This window comes from Eulemur rufifrons, chromosome 30 (assembly GCF_041146395.1).
Source record: "Eulemur rufifrons isolate Redbay chromosome 30, OSU_ERuf_1, whole genome shotgun sequence".
Taxonomy (NCBI): Eukaryota; Metazoa; Chordata; class Mammalia; order Primates; family Lemuridae; genus Eulemur; species Eulemur rufifrons.
Genome location: NC_091012.1, coordinates 108840091 through 108858535, shown reverse-complemented (window position 1 = coordinate 108858535; position 18445 = coordinate 108840091). Strand labels below are relative to the sequence as shown.

The following is an 18445-nucleotide window of genomic DNA, read 5'->3' as shown; positions in this document are numbered from 1 at the left end:
ACCTGAAGATGGTGAGGGAAGAAGCCAAGAAGATATCTGAAGGAAGAGTGTTCTAGGGGAAGATCATGACTAACAGAAGGGTGCTGAAGCAGTTATGTACCTGCGGTCTAAAGAATAGCAAGGAAGACAACATGAGGGGAATAGAATAAAAGAATGGAGAGTAGGAAGGGGTGAAATCAGACAGGTATCAGGAAGCCAAACTATATAATGAATTAAAAAAGAATACCTCAGGGCAGAGGCCTGGATTAAGGAGTCACTGATGTACAGATACCATTTAAAGGCATCTAAACTAGATGAGCTCTCCAAGGGCCTGAGTATAGATAGATGTGATACTGTAAAATATACATTCGGTTTACAACCCGTTTTTTTTTTTGCATAAATTTCTAAAATCCTTAGAAACTTCAAAGTGAAAGTCTTTTTGTATGCTTGTATTGACTGATGGCTAGCAGCCCTTAGATAGCCTCAGGATGGGGGCTGGTCACAGGAAGACCAAGACAGGATTAGAGGGCTGAGACTTTCAGCCCCACCCCCAAACTTCTGGGAGGAGAGAGTAGCTGAAGGTTGAGTTGATCAGCAATGGTTTAATCAGTCATGCCTATGTAATGAAGCCTCCATAAAAACCCAAAAGGACTGGGTTCAGGGAACTTGTGGACAGCTAAACACATGGAGGTTTCTAGATGATGGTGCACCTGGACAGGGCATGGGAGCTCTGCACCCCTTCCCACATACCTCACCCTGCGCATCTCTTCATCTGTATCCTATAAAATATTTGTTGTAACAAACTGGTAAACGTGTTTCCCTGAGTGCTGTGAGCTGCTCTAGCAAATTAATTGAACCCAAAGAGGGGGTCTTGGGATTCCTGATTTATAGCCAGTCAGTTCACAGTTCCAGAGGCTTGGACTTGTGACTGGTGTTTGAAAGGGCCAGAGGAGGCGGTCTTGGGGACTGAGCCCTCAACCTGGGGGATCTGAGGCCATACTCAACTTGATAGGGTGAGAACTGAATTAGAGGACACCCAGCTGGTATCCACTGCAGGGTTGATTGCTTGCTTGTTGGTGGGGAGATATCCCCACACATTTAGTCAAAGTCTTCTGTGTTGATTACTGCTGTGTAGCATGAGAGCAGAAGAAAAACAGTCTGCGTTTTTCCACCTTTAATTGGTATCAGTGAAGTAGGGTGTGCTAGAATGCCCCTGGCTCACAGAAACCTGTGCTTTGGAAAGAGAAAGGAGGAAAGGGTGGGGTAGAAGGAACCTTTGATTCCAGGCTGGCTACATGGTCACCCATGGTATAGAGCTGCGGCTGTGCTGCAATCAGTTACCCAAGGTAAAAGTTACCAGTGGAATTTAGAGATGGATCCAACTCCTGGGGTGCTGATTCACTGGATGCCTAAGGGAATGTAGACTAATAAGAAAACAGTGAAATATTCATTCAATCCCTTGGTGGTTGTTATCTGCAATAGCTAAAATGAAATTACAACAAAAGAGAGTGCCGGGTCAGGCCTTGATGCTAGACCAAGCTCAGATTTCAGTCTGTCTGAGCTTCCAAGCTGACCTCCAAGGCAAAAATTATGCAGGGACAACAGAAAGTACCTTTAAGACTTAGGTCTTAAAGTGGTTACTGAGAAGGCAATCCACGTGGGGGAAGGGCAAAACTACTGAAACCAGAGGGTGTAGTGGGAAGGAATTGTTTCCTTTTGCTGACGAGTATAAGCTTCCTAAGAAGCCTTTACTAAAATGGATTGTGAGAGTAACTAATCTAGGAGCAGTATCTTTAGTTTTAAATGCTGTGGAGTAGAAGAGCATGTTTGGGTGGATACAGGACCCACAGCTCACTATGGAATAATCGCAGTTAGGCATATACAATCCAGAACACTGGAGGTTATTCCTGAGGGAATGGCCAGCCTGGTGGTCTGGACAAAAGCTACTGTAAGTTCTAGTTACCCTAAGAAGGGGGGCTGCCCAACTACAACTATACATATCCAGTGGAGCACCCCAGATGAAGCAGCTGATGTGGTTCCTTTGCAAGCCATGTGGGACTGGCTTTATGATGACCAGGACACTTACCCACTGAATACGCCCATTGCCCAGATCATGGTAAATGCTGTGGTTAAGGGGGCCCCTTCTGCATGGGCACCCATGGAACCTTACTGCTGCAAAACTGAGCTGTGGCCAGAGAAGCCTTATCAAATTTGCTGTCTCAGCTTCCCCTCATGGGTCTTACAGATGCTAATAAAAACAGGAAGGTAATTAACAAGAAAATGGGGAAGGAAAGGCAGAGGGGAAGATCAAAGGACTCATCCCAGGATGAGTCCAGGAAGGTGGACATTTTTAGATGGTGATTAAGAAATAAGGTGAGTGAAGAAAATTTTAATGGGCTGAAACTAAGAGAAAAAGAAAGGGGAGAGTCACGGGACTCGTCACAACAGGCTGGAAATCTTTAGATGGTTATTAAGAAATGGAGTAAATAAAATGGAAATTGATGGGGTTAAAACAAAGGTCTTAATACAACAGTACTGAAGGCTGGGTGGGCCAGAGGGAACGTCCACTGTTCCCCCAACATTAAGGGGTTCCAAACAGGCTGCTGTATTTATCCCAGTCTGGAGAAACTGAAAAAGTCAGAAGGCAGAGATTACAAAGAGAAAGCTGACCAACAATTGCTTGGGGCAATATGGAGGCAGGTTAATCAAGACAAAGACTGACAAAAGGGCCAAGGTCCCTAGGCTCCACCCCCTGCTGGGCACTCTGAGCCTTTTGTACTGGGCAGGGTAAAATGGTCTGTGGGTGGAGAAGAGAGAAGTTCCTGGGACTAGAACATAGAAATGTAAGGGTTGACAGGATTGTGAAAGTTGCAATGTTTAAACAGGCTTTATGTAAAGAAATTGTGTCTCCTTTACTAAATGTTTTATGGAACTGGATATTATGTTGGGTGGGAACCACTTCCCCTACCTAGGATTGTCAAACCAAAACCTGTTGATAAAGTCCTCATGGAGGCTGAAGTTAGGAAAGTAAGAGTTGATGGAACTAAGGTAAATGTTTATAGGGGAGTTGGTACATTTGAACACGCTTTTATGTGAAGTGGTTGCATCTCTTTTACCTGATTGTATTACGGGGATGGACATTGTATCTGACTGGGCAATGTTTCCCATAGCTAGTACTGTAAAAGAGAAGGAATATAAATCTGCCCTCGTACCGATATTATCTGGACAAGCTAAATGGGGCTAAATAGGAACCGGTAAGATTGTGTAAGCTTACACAGTGTATAGTAGAAGCTGGGGTGCTGGTCAGGACAAATCCTCCATTTGATAACCCTTGGTGGAGTGTTTACTGGGGCTTATTGCAAATCCTGTGAGCACCTCTCAATAGGCTACTGGGATTTTGGACTAGAGAATTTCTATTCAGGGGCATTTACTGCCTAGCTATGATACATTAACTGAAGCTACCCCTATGACTGAGGGACGTAAGATGATCCTGATGCCTGAGACAGCCATGCTGTCTTGGGTGGTGTAAGAGAAACATGATAATGAGGACGGCAGTGCCCAGAAGTGTTCCACAATAAAATGGAAATGGTTTATACTATGTATGCTAATGGTTCATGCTATCTGGGGAGTGTCAGGAGGAGATTCACAAGCAAGGAGCCTCTGTTTCCCCTAGGACTGACTCTGGAATTGTGTGAGGAGCTGTTGGATTGTACTTTCACTTGGACAGTGCTCTATAAACAGCTCTGAACTGACCACCCAAGAGCTGCTGGGTTTGCAGATGGAAGTTCCAAGGTGAAGGGAAAACATCCTACTTGGACAGCTGCTACTCTGATCAAAAAAGGTAAAAAAAAAAAATTAGCTTGTTGGGCTGAATTACATGCTATGTTCCTAGCAGTGATGAAAGAATTGAACAAATGGTGAAAATCCTTGTTTTTGGGCTTTTCCTGACTCATGGGCAGTGGCCAGTGGCCTGGCCACATGGTCAGGCAGAAGGGCAATGAAAATCTGCCCTTTCAAGGGATGCCCATATGAAGCATGGCCCTATGGAAACTTGAGGGGTGCGTTAAAGTAGGAAATGTCAATGGCCATTAGAAGAGCCCCCTTCCAGGTTAGGGAGGTGATTGGAATCGAAAAGCAGAGATCCCCGTGTGCTCCCTTGAGGTGGCCACCTGGGTTCATGCAATGTGTGGGTATGGGGCTACTGCAGCAGCGCAGAGATGGGCTGAATCTAGACATGTTCCTCTTGCACCCCTCTCAGGCACAAAATGCCAATAAGAGTTTTCTATTTGCCAGCAAAAGACAGAAAAAGTGCTGATGGGTATGGGGTAGATTCCGTGGTGGGAAGGCCCTGAACGTGGCTGGCAAGTGAGACTGGTGCTGGTAGCTCTGGGGATCTACAAATGGGTATTGACAAGAATAGACACTGACTCTGGACTGGGCTTTGCTGCTGTGGAAGATGCAAATGCTCAGAGTGCCATAAGAAAACCAGAAGAGACGATATTGCATGTATTCGGACAGCTGAAAATCATTTCTTCAGGCCAACGAACATACTATACAGCCCATAATGTTCAACAATTGGTAGAGATTTTCCTTAGAGTAATAGCTTGATACAGAAGTAGAATGGGCAATTAAAACATTGGTTGTCTAAAGCAAAGGGAGATACAAGCATGAGGGGCTGGCTTACTTGTCTTCACAGGTACGTGCTCACTCACTCAACATGAGTGGGACTAGGCAGTGTCCCCACTAGATTTTCCCGATTACCTGGTTGATGTGGGGAAGAGGGGGTAGAGGAAGATGCTGGTATGACTGTGCAATTCTTGCCAAGGGAGGAGTACGCTGGTATGATTATACTTTTTTCTTTCTTCCCCACATCACCTCAACTTTTTTTTTTCTTTTCCCTACCTGATACTGTGTTCCTAGGACTAGGGCTGCAACCGCACCTTCTAGTAATAGGGAAGATTCCCAAACAAGAAACAATAACGAATATATTTCAACCTGATGTCCGAATTCCTAAGGCCTGATGGGGGGTGGGTTGTGCCTTTATCCCATATGGCAAAATTGGGGCTAAGAGTGAATACAGCTATATTGCCTGGTGGTAAAAATAGCTCAGTAGCTTTGCCCATGTGTAGCCTTACCCTATCTGAATGGGAATGGATTGAGGGGAAGGCACTCGCTAGACTAGTATTGCTGCCTGCAGTCTAGACCAGCACAGTGTCGATTCTAATGTCCCTTGCAAAAGGTTATTAATACAGACAAGAATATCACCTGAGGGCAAAGGAATAAATAAATGGGCTATGAATTCAGGGACATCCAGTATTACATTAACAATCTGAAAGAGGCTCAGAGCAAGAGATGACATTGTCTCTTAGTTCAATCATACCAAATGCCTGAAAGGCATATGTTAGCAGAGACCACTCCTGCTTTCAGAACCTGACAAGATCAATGGAAGTCTGCAAACCTGAATGGCCTCACCCTGGGAGACATATTCACACCATATGATGATGGACTGCACTAATTATTAATGATTGAATGAGATTCTAGTAATGTGGCAGTATCTTTTGAGTCGTACATCCTTTTGATGTAATGGATCTGGGTTCAAAGAGCAAAGGTGGACTGTGATATTGTAAAATATATATTTGGTCTTTGACCTTGTTCCCTGGCATACAATTCCTAAAATCCTTAGAGTCTCCAAAGTGATGTTTTTTTGTATGCTTGTATTGACTGATGGCTGGCAGCTCATAGGTAGCTTCAGGATGATGCTGGTCACCTGAAAGACCAAGGCAGGATTAGAGGGCTGGCACTTTCATCCCCAACCCCCTACTTCTGGGAGGGGAGAGGAGCCAAAGGTTAAGTTGATCATTAATGGCCAATGGTTTAATCAATCATGCCTATGTGATGAAGCCTCCATAAAACCCAATGTAGAAGGGCACAGTTCAGTGAGCTTCTAGATAGCTCCACACGTGGAGGTTGCTGGAGGGTGGTGTACGTAGAGAGGGCATGGAAGCTCTGCACCCCTTCCTCCATAGCTTACCCTATGCATCTCTTCCTCTGTACCCTTTGTAATATTCTTTATAATAAACCAGTAGATCTAAGTAAGTATTTCTCTTGTGTTCTGTGAGCTATTCTACCATATTTATTGAACCCAAAGTGGAGGGGTCATGGGGTCCCCAGTTTATAGCTGGTTGGTCAGAAGTTCCAGAGGCCTGGACTTGTGACTGTTGTCTGAAGGAGGGGGATGGTCTTCTGGGTCTGAGCCCTCAACCTGTGGGATCTGATGCTATCTGCACATAGATAGTGTCAGAATTGAATTAGAGGACACCCAGCTGGTGCCCATTTCAGGGTTGATTGCTTGCTTGTTTATGGGGAGAAATCTCCACATATTTGGTCACAGAATTCTTCTGGTTTTCTATGTTGATTGTTGTGTGGTGTGAGAGCAGAGAAAAAACAGTTTGAGTTTTTCTACCTTCAATAAAGAAAAAGAGGAAGAGCAAGGACAGAAGGCTATAGCATTCCAATGTGGAGAGGTGGGTGTGGGGAAATGAGAAAAAATCAGCAAGATCTGAGAAGGAACAGCCAGAGAGGTAGAAGGGCAACCAGGAGAGAGTGGTGTCATGGAAGCCACGGGAAGCATTTTAGGAGGATGGATGTCTAAGGTTGCTGATCGGCCAAGATAGGACAAGGTCTGGGATGTTACAACTGGACTTAGCAATGTGAAGATCAGTAGTGACTTGATAAGATCTATTTTAGTGGAGTTAATAGAATTGTGATGGTGACTAGAGTGGGTTCAAGAAAAGGGATGGGAGAAACTGGGAGAACATGAGTAGTACAGACAACTTTTTCTAGGAGTTTTGTTGTCAAGAGAAGCAGAGAGTGGGGCCAGGCACAGTGTCTCATGCCTATAATCCTAGCACTCTGGGAGGCCGAGGCGGGAGGATCACTTGAGCTCAGGAGTTTCAGACCAGCTTGAGCAAGAGGGAGACCCCGTTTCTACTAAAAACAGGAAAATTAGCCAGGCAAGGTGGCATGCACCTGTAGTCCCAGCTACTTGGGAGGCTAAGGCAGGAGGATCACTTGAGCCCAGGAGTTGGAGGTTGCAGTGAGCTGTGATGATGCTACTGCACTCTAACCAGGGTGACAGAACAAGATTCTGTCTCAAAAAAAAAAAAAAAAAAAAAAAAGAGAGAGAGAGAAGCAGACACTAGGGGCAGAAGCTGGAGGGGGTTGTAGGGTTAAGAGAAGAAGAGGTATAGGGGGCTGTGTGCGTGTGTATGTATATAATAAAGATAAGCTACAGCATGTTAGATCCAATAGAGATAGAAAACTGATGATGTAGGAAAGAAGGAAGTTGTTGGGTCAATGTTGTCGAGTAAGCAAAAGGGATAGGATCTAGCACACAAATGAAAGGGCAGTGGTAGGCTGAATTTAAAATCCTGGTTCCACCACTGACAACTTTCGTGACTTAGGCAAGATTTGGGTTTTTTTTCGTGACAAGGTCTTGCTCTATTGCCTAGACTGGAGTGCAGTGGCGTGATCACAGCTCACTGTAGCCTCAAACTCCTGGGCTCAAGTGATCCTCCTGCCTCAGCCTCCTGAGTAGCTGGGACCACATGCACATGCCACCACACCTGGCTAAGTTTTTCTATTTTTTGTCTCACTATGTTGCTAAGGCTGGTCTCTAACTCCTGGCCTCAAGGGATCCTCCCACCTGGGCCTCCCAAAGTGCTGTGGTTACAGGCTTGAGCCACCACACCTGGCCTTGGGCAAGATTGTTAACCTCTGTATTAGTTTTGTAACCTGTAAAGTGAGAATTTCCTAGAATTACTGAACTGTATAATGTCTTAATCAAACAATACTGTTTCATTGACATCCCAAGTTATAATTTTCCTTAATATTCATTGGCAGGATGGGATATAAAAAGAATTTTTAAAATCTGCCTTTCTCCTAAGACAGTATATTCATATCTAGTATCTACTGAAAAATAGTTAATGCTATAAAGCACACAGTCACACCCAGAATAAAGACGATTATTAAAACATGGTATTATTTTACTTGTTCATGTTGCATATTTTTGAAACATGTGTTGGCAGAGAACAAATAGGACTTCCTCCCTGATGTATTCTGTCTTAATCCTCTTGTATCCTCTGTCTGACAGCTGACTGACACTCAAATAATATATTCTCTATTCAGATGTTTGCAGATGATGTGCAGGAACAGCAAACAAGATGAACAAAAACTAATGAAAAATGCTCAGAAAAAAAAGTTGACAAGGGCTACCTTATAGAGCAATATGTTCCTGTCACTGGAAGTGTTCAAACCAAGTGTAGATGGTGACCTATGTGCTCATGTACCTTAAGCCATGGGTGATTCAGTGCTTCATAAACAGTGATCCTTTCAGCTGGATCCAGCATCAGCATGCGACGTACTAGGTCTTTGGCACTTTCAGAGATATGGCTCCACTGCCTTGGATTCATCTGAGGAGGAGGAAAGGAAAATTACATCGTTATCTTCAATGAGAAGTTAACATTCACTATTATTTAATATTCCTATACTACTTCAATGTGAATAAAATTTTCAGAGCAAAGGACAGAAATTTAATTCTAAAGGCTTGCTTTCGAAAGAAGAAAAGGACAAATGCAATTCTTTTGTTGTTGTTCACTACATGAGAATTTGGATCAGTAAATATTCCACACATATGCTCTTATTGATATAGGTTATAATATTTTTAATAATTGAAGAATAGAACGTTCATGATTCCAGCTTCTAACTTTAGATCCTTGACTAAAGAGACTAGAATATGTTGATCCAGAAAGGACTAAAATAAAATTTAAAAATTTTAAAGAAATATTTAAAAACTGTTTTTAAGGCCGGGTACGGTGGCTCACGCCTGTAATCCTAGCACTCTGGGAGGCCGAGGCGGGTGGATCGCTGGAGGTCAGGAGTTCAAGACCAGCCTGAGCAAAAGCGAGACCCCGTCTCTACTAAAAATAGAAATAAATTATCCGACTAACAAAAAATATATATAGAAAAAAATTAGCCGGGCATGGTGGTGCATGCCTGTAGTCCCAGCTACTTGGGAGGCCGAGGCAGTAGGATCGCTTAAGACCAGGAGTTTGAGGTTGCTATGAGCTAGGCTGATGCCACGGCACTCACTCTAGCCCGGGCAACAGAACGAGATTCTGTCTCAAAAAAAAAAAAAAAAAAACAAAAAGACAAAAAAAGAAAAACAAAACTGTTTTTAAAAATTGGGATCAGCAGTAATTGTGAACTATGTGAAGTTATTAATAGGATATTTTGGCCACTGTATTATCAATTGTAGTATTTAGGAAAAAGTACACTATTACCATAGGCCCTACAAAATAACCAATTCGCTTGAATATCATCCTCAGTGAAGATTTGTCTCTCTTTTAGAGATGAGACAACTAAACCACATGATAAATTGACTCGAATCAAACAAAGAATTATGAGTTTTTCAAAAGATACAAGACTTATGAAAAAGGCTGTGGATCTGTGAGGAAAGAGCTGGAAGGCTCCTGGGAAAAGGGATATGTATGAGACCAGAAATCATAACACAATTCAAAGAATGCTAGGGCTTGGGCAGGCAAGTGGGGAAAGGAGGTAGAGACAGAGGAGGATCTCGTTCCCTAGTCAACGTATTGTAAAGCCTGGGAACCCAACTGATGGGCTGAGCTTATGTGAGGTGCCTGGTGCCAGTAGCTTCAAGCAAAGGCATGGATTTAACAGGCAGAGACCTATGTCACCTTCTAAGGGAGAAAGATAGAGAATAAACTCCACAACAATTTAAAGCCTAATGAAATCACAGTACTTGCGTTGCAGTACAAATGAGTCATTACGATTTGGCCAAGAGCTAGCATTAGATACTCAGCTCTGGCTAATGTGAGGCTTTGTACTTGTAGATGGAGAGTGAAAAGTGTCTCCATGTTTGGGACAGCTCTTAAAGTTGAAGGACGTTTCTAACGGGCAGAATTTCAAATAGTAGCCACTTCTGCTTGTCAAATGCCTTTAAGATGAATTCCATGAAACTGTTTAAATATTGTCATCCTGTTGTAATTGTGGTCAATTGATCACTTTGAAACAAGGAGGCAAATAATTAGACAGGGCTTGGATAGCCTTGTTCCTTCACTCTTCCCCATCCTGGAGCTGATGTGCTCTTTGAAGTCTGAATGATTTTTCTTTGGCAAAAGGGTGGAGAAATCATTTGAAAGTGGTGGTAAGATTTCTGAAGTGAGTAGAGGTTTAGAAGGATACCCTCCTGTCCTTTTTATGAGGGAGTCCAATACAGGGTTTTCCTTCAGCTGAGATGAGTAGCTAAAATTAATGTGGGAGGTTGTGTCTATAAGGGGGAACAAAATAGGGCTATAAAACAATCTTACTTATTTGAATATCAAAGCCACAGCAGCTTAGAATCTTGCTGTGTAGATATCAACTGGTTACCTGTAACGATGTAAGATAGCATTGTATCTTTTATATATAGTTTGGGAAATATATTTTTGTCCTTTATTAAAAAGTTAATTGAGGTTAAATGTAGCATAAATACTAATAGTATTCTCTGTGACATCTACCTTAAAAGATCAAGTAAGCTAACAAACGAGAATTTAAAATATTAAAATCACTTAAGACCAGTAGCAGTTTATAAACTATGACAATTTAAATGTATTACATTTAAAAGGTAACATCCAGCTTTTCTGAAAAATATCCATAGAAATCAAGGATTTTGTTAATAGTTCTTCTGTTAAGAATCACCAGGGTGGAGAAATGGTTATTTTGAGATCTGCTTTAAAATAATCTAGCAATATGTGGAATATAGATAAAACAAGATTGGTCATATGTCAACTATTGATGCTGGGAGTTCATCATACTATTCGTTCTACTATTTTTGTTTGTAATTTTCCATAACAAAAAATAAAAAAAGAAATGTTGACAGAATCATATCACAGTATTTTTTTTTAAAAAGGCCCATGCCTTCCTAATGTAGCAGAGCAAAAATAACAACAAAAAAAAAAAAAAAAGAAAGAAAGAAAAGAAAATTAAAAAAAAAAAAAAAGGCCCATGAGGTTCATCATAGATGGTAGAGATGGATCTATATTTCGAACTAAACTGCTGAAAATCCAAGCCTTTTGTAAGGAAAGCCATGAAGATAAACTAGAGGTGGGGTTAACTAAGTAAAGTAGTGAATAAGTTATTAACCTCAAAGCTTCAAATTCCAGGTACAGAAATTATGATATAGCTGCCACCATCCATCTGACTTAACTATAATACTAGGAATAGGGAATTTTTAAATCATTTAATTTTTGGACATGTGTGAACAGTCCAAGTTTCTTACCAAGAAACAAAAATAACCATTCAATGTTTTAAAAATAGAAAAATCAAATACCAGAGGCTGTTGGAATGAAGCACATTGCCTTGGAAACCAGGAAGTTAGCAACTTAACAAAGGAAAAATTCTATTATTAGCAAATGCTTATAACTGAAAAAGGCTGGTAGGATATTTTAATATATGGTACCTAAGTCACAAGTTGCTGTGAAGATTAAGTGAGTTAATATAAGTAAAGTGCTTAGAACAGTTCCTGGCATAGAATAAGTGCTATGTCTGAGTTAGCTATCATTATTGCTAGTAATTATTATGCTGATACATTACTAATCATGTTTCTTTTCATAGGTTAGTATCTGTGATTTCACTTGGCAAAATTCAACCAGAAAGCCTAAATTCTAACATTACTGAGGAATTGAAAAGAAACCTTTAGGGAGCCTCACAGTTTTGGAGTCTAGTGTTATATAAGCCTGTGTTTGGTTTTATGTTGGCAGGCATGGCAGAAAATGAAACAGTAATTCAGTTGAATAGAAAATATGAGTTTCAGTAATAATGGGAGGAAAAAGAATTTCCCCAACATAAACTGCCTTGACCTGATATCCAGACACCCACCCTCATGCCTCCCATGCCCAGCCTCCTAGTCCCTGTCAGCTGTACGTGGTGGTACAGAGCAAAGAAGTATAAGAAGAGTTGAGGATAGTAAAGTCAACCTTAAGCTTATTTATTTCCAAGAAGTTATTAGGTCTTTTTGATTTAGCCATTCACAATGTCAGTAATGACTTTTTCATTTTTTAATAATGAAAGTAATAATTTACTAATCACAAGTCTGTGATAGTACATGAGGTTTCTACCACATAGTAGCCAAAGAAGAATACTAATGTTTAAGTGACATCGAAATGCCTCTATATTGTATTATGGAATGTAGTTGTGATCTGGCATTTCAGTTTATCCAGGAATGTAAATGGCAATTTTTTTCAGCTATGCTGGCATAAATTTAAAATTAAGATAAAGAATGACTAGAATTACCTAGATGGACTTTCCATTTTAACTTCACAAACTAAGCAAAAACCTTTAAAAATGAAGCCCAATTCTCAAATTACACAAAGAAGGGCCACAAAAGTTTTCTTCACCTGGATGATATAGTTCAGTTGACAACTCAGAAATTTACTTGACGTCTGTGTTGCCTAACAAGGTTACCAGATCAATGCTGGAAGCAAAGATCGTTCCACTGATTGGGTAACTACAGGACAGTCAATCAGTGAGCAAAGACAGTAACTTCAAAAAATATTATTCAGGATAATTTAATCTCAATGGAAAAACGAGATGTTCATGATACATTACCTTATATTTTCCTTTAATAATGCCTTCAAACAATCTTTCCTTGGTTCCGTAAAAAGGCAAACAACCGCTGAGCAGGATGAAAAGAATCACGCCGCAACCCCAGACATCTACAGGCTTTCCATAAGGTTCTCTTTTGACCACTTCTGGGGCCATAAAGTGAGGTGTTCCAACGCGTCCTACATTTAAAGCAACAACATCATTAAGGAAAAATGTTTACATAAAATGGAGTTTTCCACTTGAAAGCTGAAAATAATAGAACAATAACAACCTGAACAAAAAGTTTGCCAACATAAATTAAATACTCTCTCATCACCTCTCCCTTCCTCATAAAATCAAGTTCACAGAAGGAAAAAAAGATTATTTATCTAATCACCTTTTGAAAATACTGAGCCCAGAATAGGTACTTTGTCTTGTAACCCTGACATTCCCTGTTGAATTCTGCATGCTACACAGTAGGTATTTATATAGTTCTTGCTTCAAGAATAAGTTTAAATTTTCTAATTCTCACACGTTTGAAAGTCACTAAAAATATAGTTCAGAGGCAGGTGGAAGAGTCATCAGGCAGAGTCTGTAGCTGCTCAGGAAAGAGTTGGGAGGGGCAGGGGTAGAGGCAGTGAGAGGAGGGGGCAGGAGTGAAAAAGAAATGTGTGGAAACAACCCAAGCGCCCATCAGTACATGAGTGGATTAATAAAATGTGGTATATGTATACCATGGAGTACTACACATCTATAAGAAATAATGGTGATATAGCAACTCTTGTATTTTCCTGGATAGAGCTGTAACCCATTCAACTAAGTGAAGTATCCCAAGAATGGAAAAATAAGCACTACATGTACTCACCATCAAATTGGTTTCACTGATCATCACTTAAGAGCACATTTAGGAATAACATTAATCGGGTGTTGGGCAGATGTGGGGGGAAGGGGATGGGTATATACATACATAATGAGTGTGATGCGCAATGTCTAGGGGATGGACACGCTTGAAGCTCTAATGGGGGGAGGGAGGGGTACCTAACCTAAACTTTTGTACCTGCATAATATGCTGAAATTAAAAAAAATTATTAAAAAAAAAAAGTTTGGCTGAGTGCTTTCCACAGGGACCTCAGTTCTAACTCCTAAAAAAAAAAACAACAACAACAACAAAAAAAAAACATTGCTTTTGACTGCCAAATGGAAATTTCCCCAATGAAACCCAATGCTAAGAACTATTGTTTGGAACATGTATTTGAATCTCAAATCCTGTTCAGTTGATTTTATGGATTGTAGCAATTAACAATGGTTAGTAATGTTTTGTTATAATGTGAATTTTTGGTTTCCTCCTAACATTAATGTTTGAAGGAGAGCAAATACATGACACAAACCAAAGCAAAATCATGAAGCTCCCTCCATTCAATCTGCTTTGATCTTTTGTTTCTGTATCAAAAACTAGCTTTCTGGGAGGAATCTGATACCAGTTGTTTGCCCATTAGTAACCATCTTTAACTCAATATCTTAAAAGGAGTCTTTCCTTTTATTGTGGAATGAAAGGCTTGTACACTATAGGGAAATTATAGTGGGATGGGGCACTGCCCACTAGACTTGGCAGCTCTTCTAGATGTATGCAGGCCCAGCCCCCTCCCTTCCTCCCTCTTGTCTCTCTCTATCTCTTTCATTATACTTAGTCCAAGATAATTTTTACTTTGAAGATTGTGTAATACCTTATCTAGAGCTCAGAACTGTGGTTCAGAGTTTTATTTTATTTATGTATGTATTTATTTGGTAGAGATGGGGTCTTGCTACATTGCTCAGGCTGGTCTTGAATTCCTGGCCTCAAGTGATCCTCTTGCCTCAGCCTCCCAAAGTGCTAGGATTATAGGCGTGAGCCACTGTGCCTGGCCAGTTCAGAGTTTTGAAAGGACCTTAGAGATCTTCTGGTCCAGCTAGAGAGAATGTATCATTAAGTTCTACTAGTGATGATCAAACTCAGTTGGGATGGAGAAAGATAGAGGAGTTGTCGTAGCTTATGTATTGGGGATATACCTTTGCTGCAGATCATTATGGTTTCCCTTCCTCCCCCCATAATAGAAGAGATTAAGTTCAGGGTTCTGATGGCGAAAATATTTTCATTTAAAATACATAATAGGTCAGTGAAAACTCTACTGGTTAGAAGGACCTAATTAGAGAAATATTTTTATTTCTGTATTGTCCCATTTTGCTTCCTCAAGTAATATAAAGAAGCTGAAGTGATGGGAGCTGAGCCTCCTACTTTCATTAACAGCCTTGTTCTGATGGACAGGAGGGGAAAACACAGGGCAAGAACTCAGGGTACCATCCAGGGCACTGGTTCCAGGGCACCAGTCGGGTAACTTGCTAATGGTTCGGATGATGCTTTGAAACTCAACTTGACTCCTACACCACTTCCCATATAAGAAAGAGTCAAGCAACTCAAAATGGGGGCCTCACTCGGGGAATAATTGCAGCCACCATGGCCATTCCCAGCCATCCTGAGGAGGTTCTCTCCATTTATCTGGATTCAAAACTACCTAGTTCTAGAGAATCAGTGTTCATTCTTGGGGAAGATGCATGTCTTTTGGTTCAAGAATTTGCTCATAGATGATAGGGAAAAAACCATGTTAGAATATAGAGGAATGTTCTTTTTATTTCATGTACCTCAGTAGATTGTGAAAAAGACTGGAGTTAATCTTTAATATATACCAACTTCCTCAAACTCCTTGTTTTTGCTGTTAATCTTTTTCCTTCTTTGTGAGCACTTGACTTTTATGACTTTCACCACAAAATTCTAAGAACAGGAAACCAGTTACCAAACCAAATTAAATGTCATTGTTTGAGATACTTCAGATATATATTTAAATATATTTTGATAATATAATAAAATCTTCCTACCTAGAATCTCAGGGAGAGAGTTGTTCTGAATAGCTATATTTTCAATACTTTAGGATTTGAATCTTTATGCACACAACCCTTTTTACTTTAATAATTTTGTATGGCTATATTTCTACAATTTCCTGACTTCTTTTACACAGAATGCTGCACATAACTTTTTCTTGATGACTCAGAATTGTCATTGTGGATATCAATTAAAGAACTACGTTATAGAACAGAAAGCACCCTCAGGAACTTAAGAGGTGTATATGGGTTGATTTCTTTGGTATTAAAAGGCTGCTGCATGTTCCAAGTTTTGGTGTCTGCTCAATATATTTTTTTCTGTCAGGTTTTCATTTCTTTCCTCTTACTATGCTTACTTCAGTACTGGCTTCTCCTAATTTGTTGATTATAATCTGCTGTTAACTGGATACTGACTAGCAACCAGATTCTTTCACTTAATAGCAATTTTCTAAGTGCTTGCTAGGTCCTAGACAACATCGTAGGTGCTGTGGACATACAGAGAGATAAGCCATGGTGTCCCTTGCCCTTACAAATCTTAGTCTTTGATATGATTACAAGTCCCTGCATCTAGTGCTACCCAGAGCTATGTAGCCCGGATAGTTACAGTTAATAAGGAAGAGAAGGAATAGGGGCTACCTAATTCAGGATGGTGAAGATCAGCCTGCTTTTAAGAGGAGACAATTGTTAGTTCAGATTTCAAGAACAGTAGGAGTTAACCAGATAAAAAGTATTCCAAGGAGAGGGAATAGCATGGGGTGCAAGCTATGAAGGAACACACATCTATGTAACTTTATAAAAAGTGGGAACAGGTCAGCCTCAGAAAGAATATCTTTAGATGCCCAACTGAGAGGATCATGAATGGGTTTTTGAGGGTAGGAATAGTTTTGCTGCTCTTATTAATTATTTTCTAGGTTTCTAGTTGTATTCTGGATAAGTGAATTTTCCAAATAGCTGAGTTTCAGACAGGGGAAGTGTAAATGTACTTAAAGGTTTTTACTGTATGGAATATATATACAAGAGAGAATTCCTTTCTATTTGTAGGACTGGGGGTTCAAAGATTCCAACTGACAGGAAAGTAGCTTTCTGTTTTAAAGTTGATAAATATTAGCAAAATTTCAAAAGTACCTTAAACAACAGGAAAGCTTTTTCTAAGAGAAATCATTTATTCCTTATCTACTCATACTTTTAAAAATATTGTAATGCTTAAAGTCACTTCAAGAATATTAAGAAAAGGTATTAACATATGACAATACTTTGACCATTAGGAATTATTTTAATTCTAGAAGCATGGAGAAAATAAAGTTTGAATACAAGCTTTAAAAATATACAACTTGGGGAAAGGTTCATGTATTTAAAGGAAAATAGATTAACACAGAGAAAATGTCCAAGTAAATCTCATGAATCTATTTTCCCCCTTCAATCAAGATGCAATATAAAATATAAAGCCCATGACATTCTCAATACTAACAGGATGCAGATCCAGAGCAACAGAAACAAAGTCATTATATGCGGCCAGTATATAACACACAAAAGGAATTCATTTCGTTTCATCCCATTAACCTTAGGGATGTAATCATCAGAAATTATTTGTTATTAATATAATTGTGTACCCATAACACATGAGTGATTTGTATAAATATGTACCAGATTTTAGAGTAAGTTTAACAGTAACATTTGTTTAAAAACAAAACAAAACAATTCAGGATTTTTAGTAGACTGCAAGATCAATATGAGCCAGCAGTGTTATGTTCAGTTCTGGTACTTTGTGGATAGTGAGGAGACTCTGCACTAGTTTATATGAAGAACGGCTAAATTAACCTAGGGAAGTTAACTTGGATAAGACTTAGGGGGACATGGTAGCTGTCTTCAAACATTTGCATGGTTACCATGTAGAAGGATAAAAATTGTTCAAAGTGTCTTCAAAAGTCAGAATTAGGACAGCTGGGTGAATGTTACAGAAAGACAGATTTCTGGTTCAATGCAAGGATGAACTTTTTAATACTTGAGGAGTTTTCCAAAAATGAAATGAACTGTTGTGGGATAGATATAGTGAATACTTTTCCATCTGAGGAATTAAACCAGAGCTCAATTTTTTGGGGGAATATTCCTAGAGAATTCAGTCATTAGTTATAAGACTGGAGAAGTTCAAACCCCCTTGGAATCCTGAGAGTCAATGATTCTAAGAATTAAACTATGCTTTACTACCTGACCCTTTGGTCAGTCTTCTAATCACCAACAGAAAGTTTTGAATTAAGGAAAAAAAAATCAGCATTCTTTGAAACTATACTCAACTTCTAGTTTTGCATATTGTTACAAATGATTAGCTGGAAAAGAATATGAAACTATAAGAAAATTTCAACATGATTTAATTTTAGAGGGCAATGTGGTAAAAAAAAGATTTAAAGAATACAACGATGACCTATGGCTCATTTTTCAGAAGGTAGCCTATTTTATTACTGCTTGGTGTTCTAGCTACAATTAATTAAGTTAAATGAAATGTCTAGATTATTATTTTGATATTTATCATTTGTCAGGTATTTGAATTTAACATAAGCATTCTTGAAAGATGACAGGTTTAAAAAGGTTCTGTTGATAATTTTCATATTTTTCCTCTTTGTGAAGGCTGGCAGTACTTGGAGATAGGAAAGAGAAAGCATTGACCAGAAGACGGTTTGTACAATGGGGAACTAAGTAGTATCAAAACTAAGGAATAGAACTAAAAACAGGGCAGCATTCTGAGCTGGAGTCTATTGAAAGGAATAAATAAGCAAACCAAATACTTGAATCTGTAATTAGCATCCACCTCTGGGCACTGGTGAAGAAAGTAAGTTCCAATTTTAACTTTTCTTCTTTTTATTCTGGCATGGGAATTTAAAAATTATGTTTTGCTTTGGTTAATAATAAAATC

General features: G+C 39.7%; 1 protein-coding gene across 5 annotated transcripts in view; it reads right to left on the bottom strand.

The window, feature by feature from the left end:
• The window catches only part of CASK (calcium/calmodulin dependent serine protein kinase), a 363551-nt gene that overhangs the window by 114372 nt on the left and 230734 nt on the right, over nt 1–18445 (bottom strand). For all 5 annotated transcript variants that reach the window (XM_069464106.1, XM_069464108.1, XM_069464109.1 and 2 more), the window contains exons 7-8: nt 12649–12824; nt 8328–8450 (exon numbers count right to left, since the gene is read on the bottom strand). In XM_069464106.1, the coding sequence (XP_069320207.1) occupies nt 8328–8450; nt 12649–12824 (299 nt within the window). The remainder of the gene's footprint in view (nt 1–8327; nt 8451–12648; nt 12825–18445) is intronic.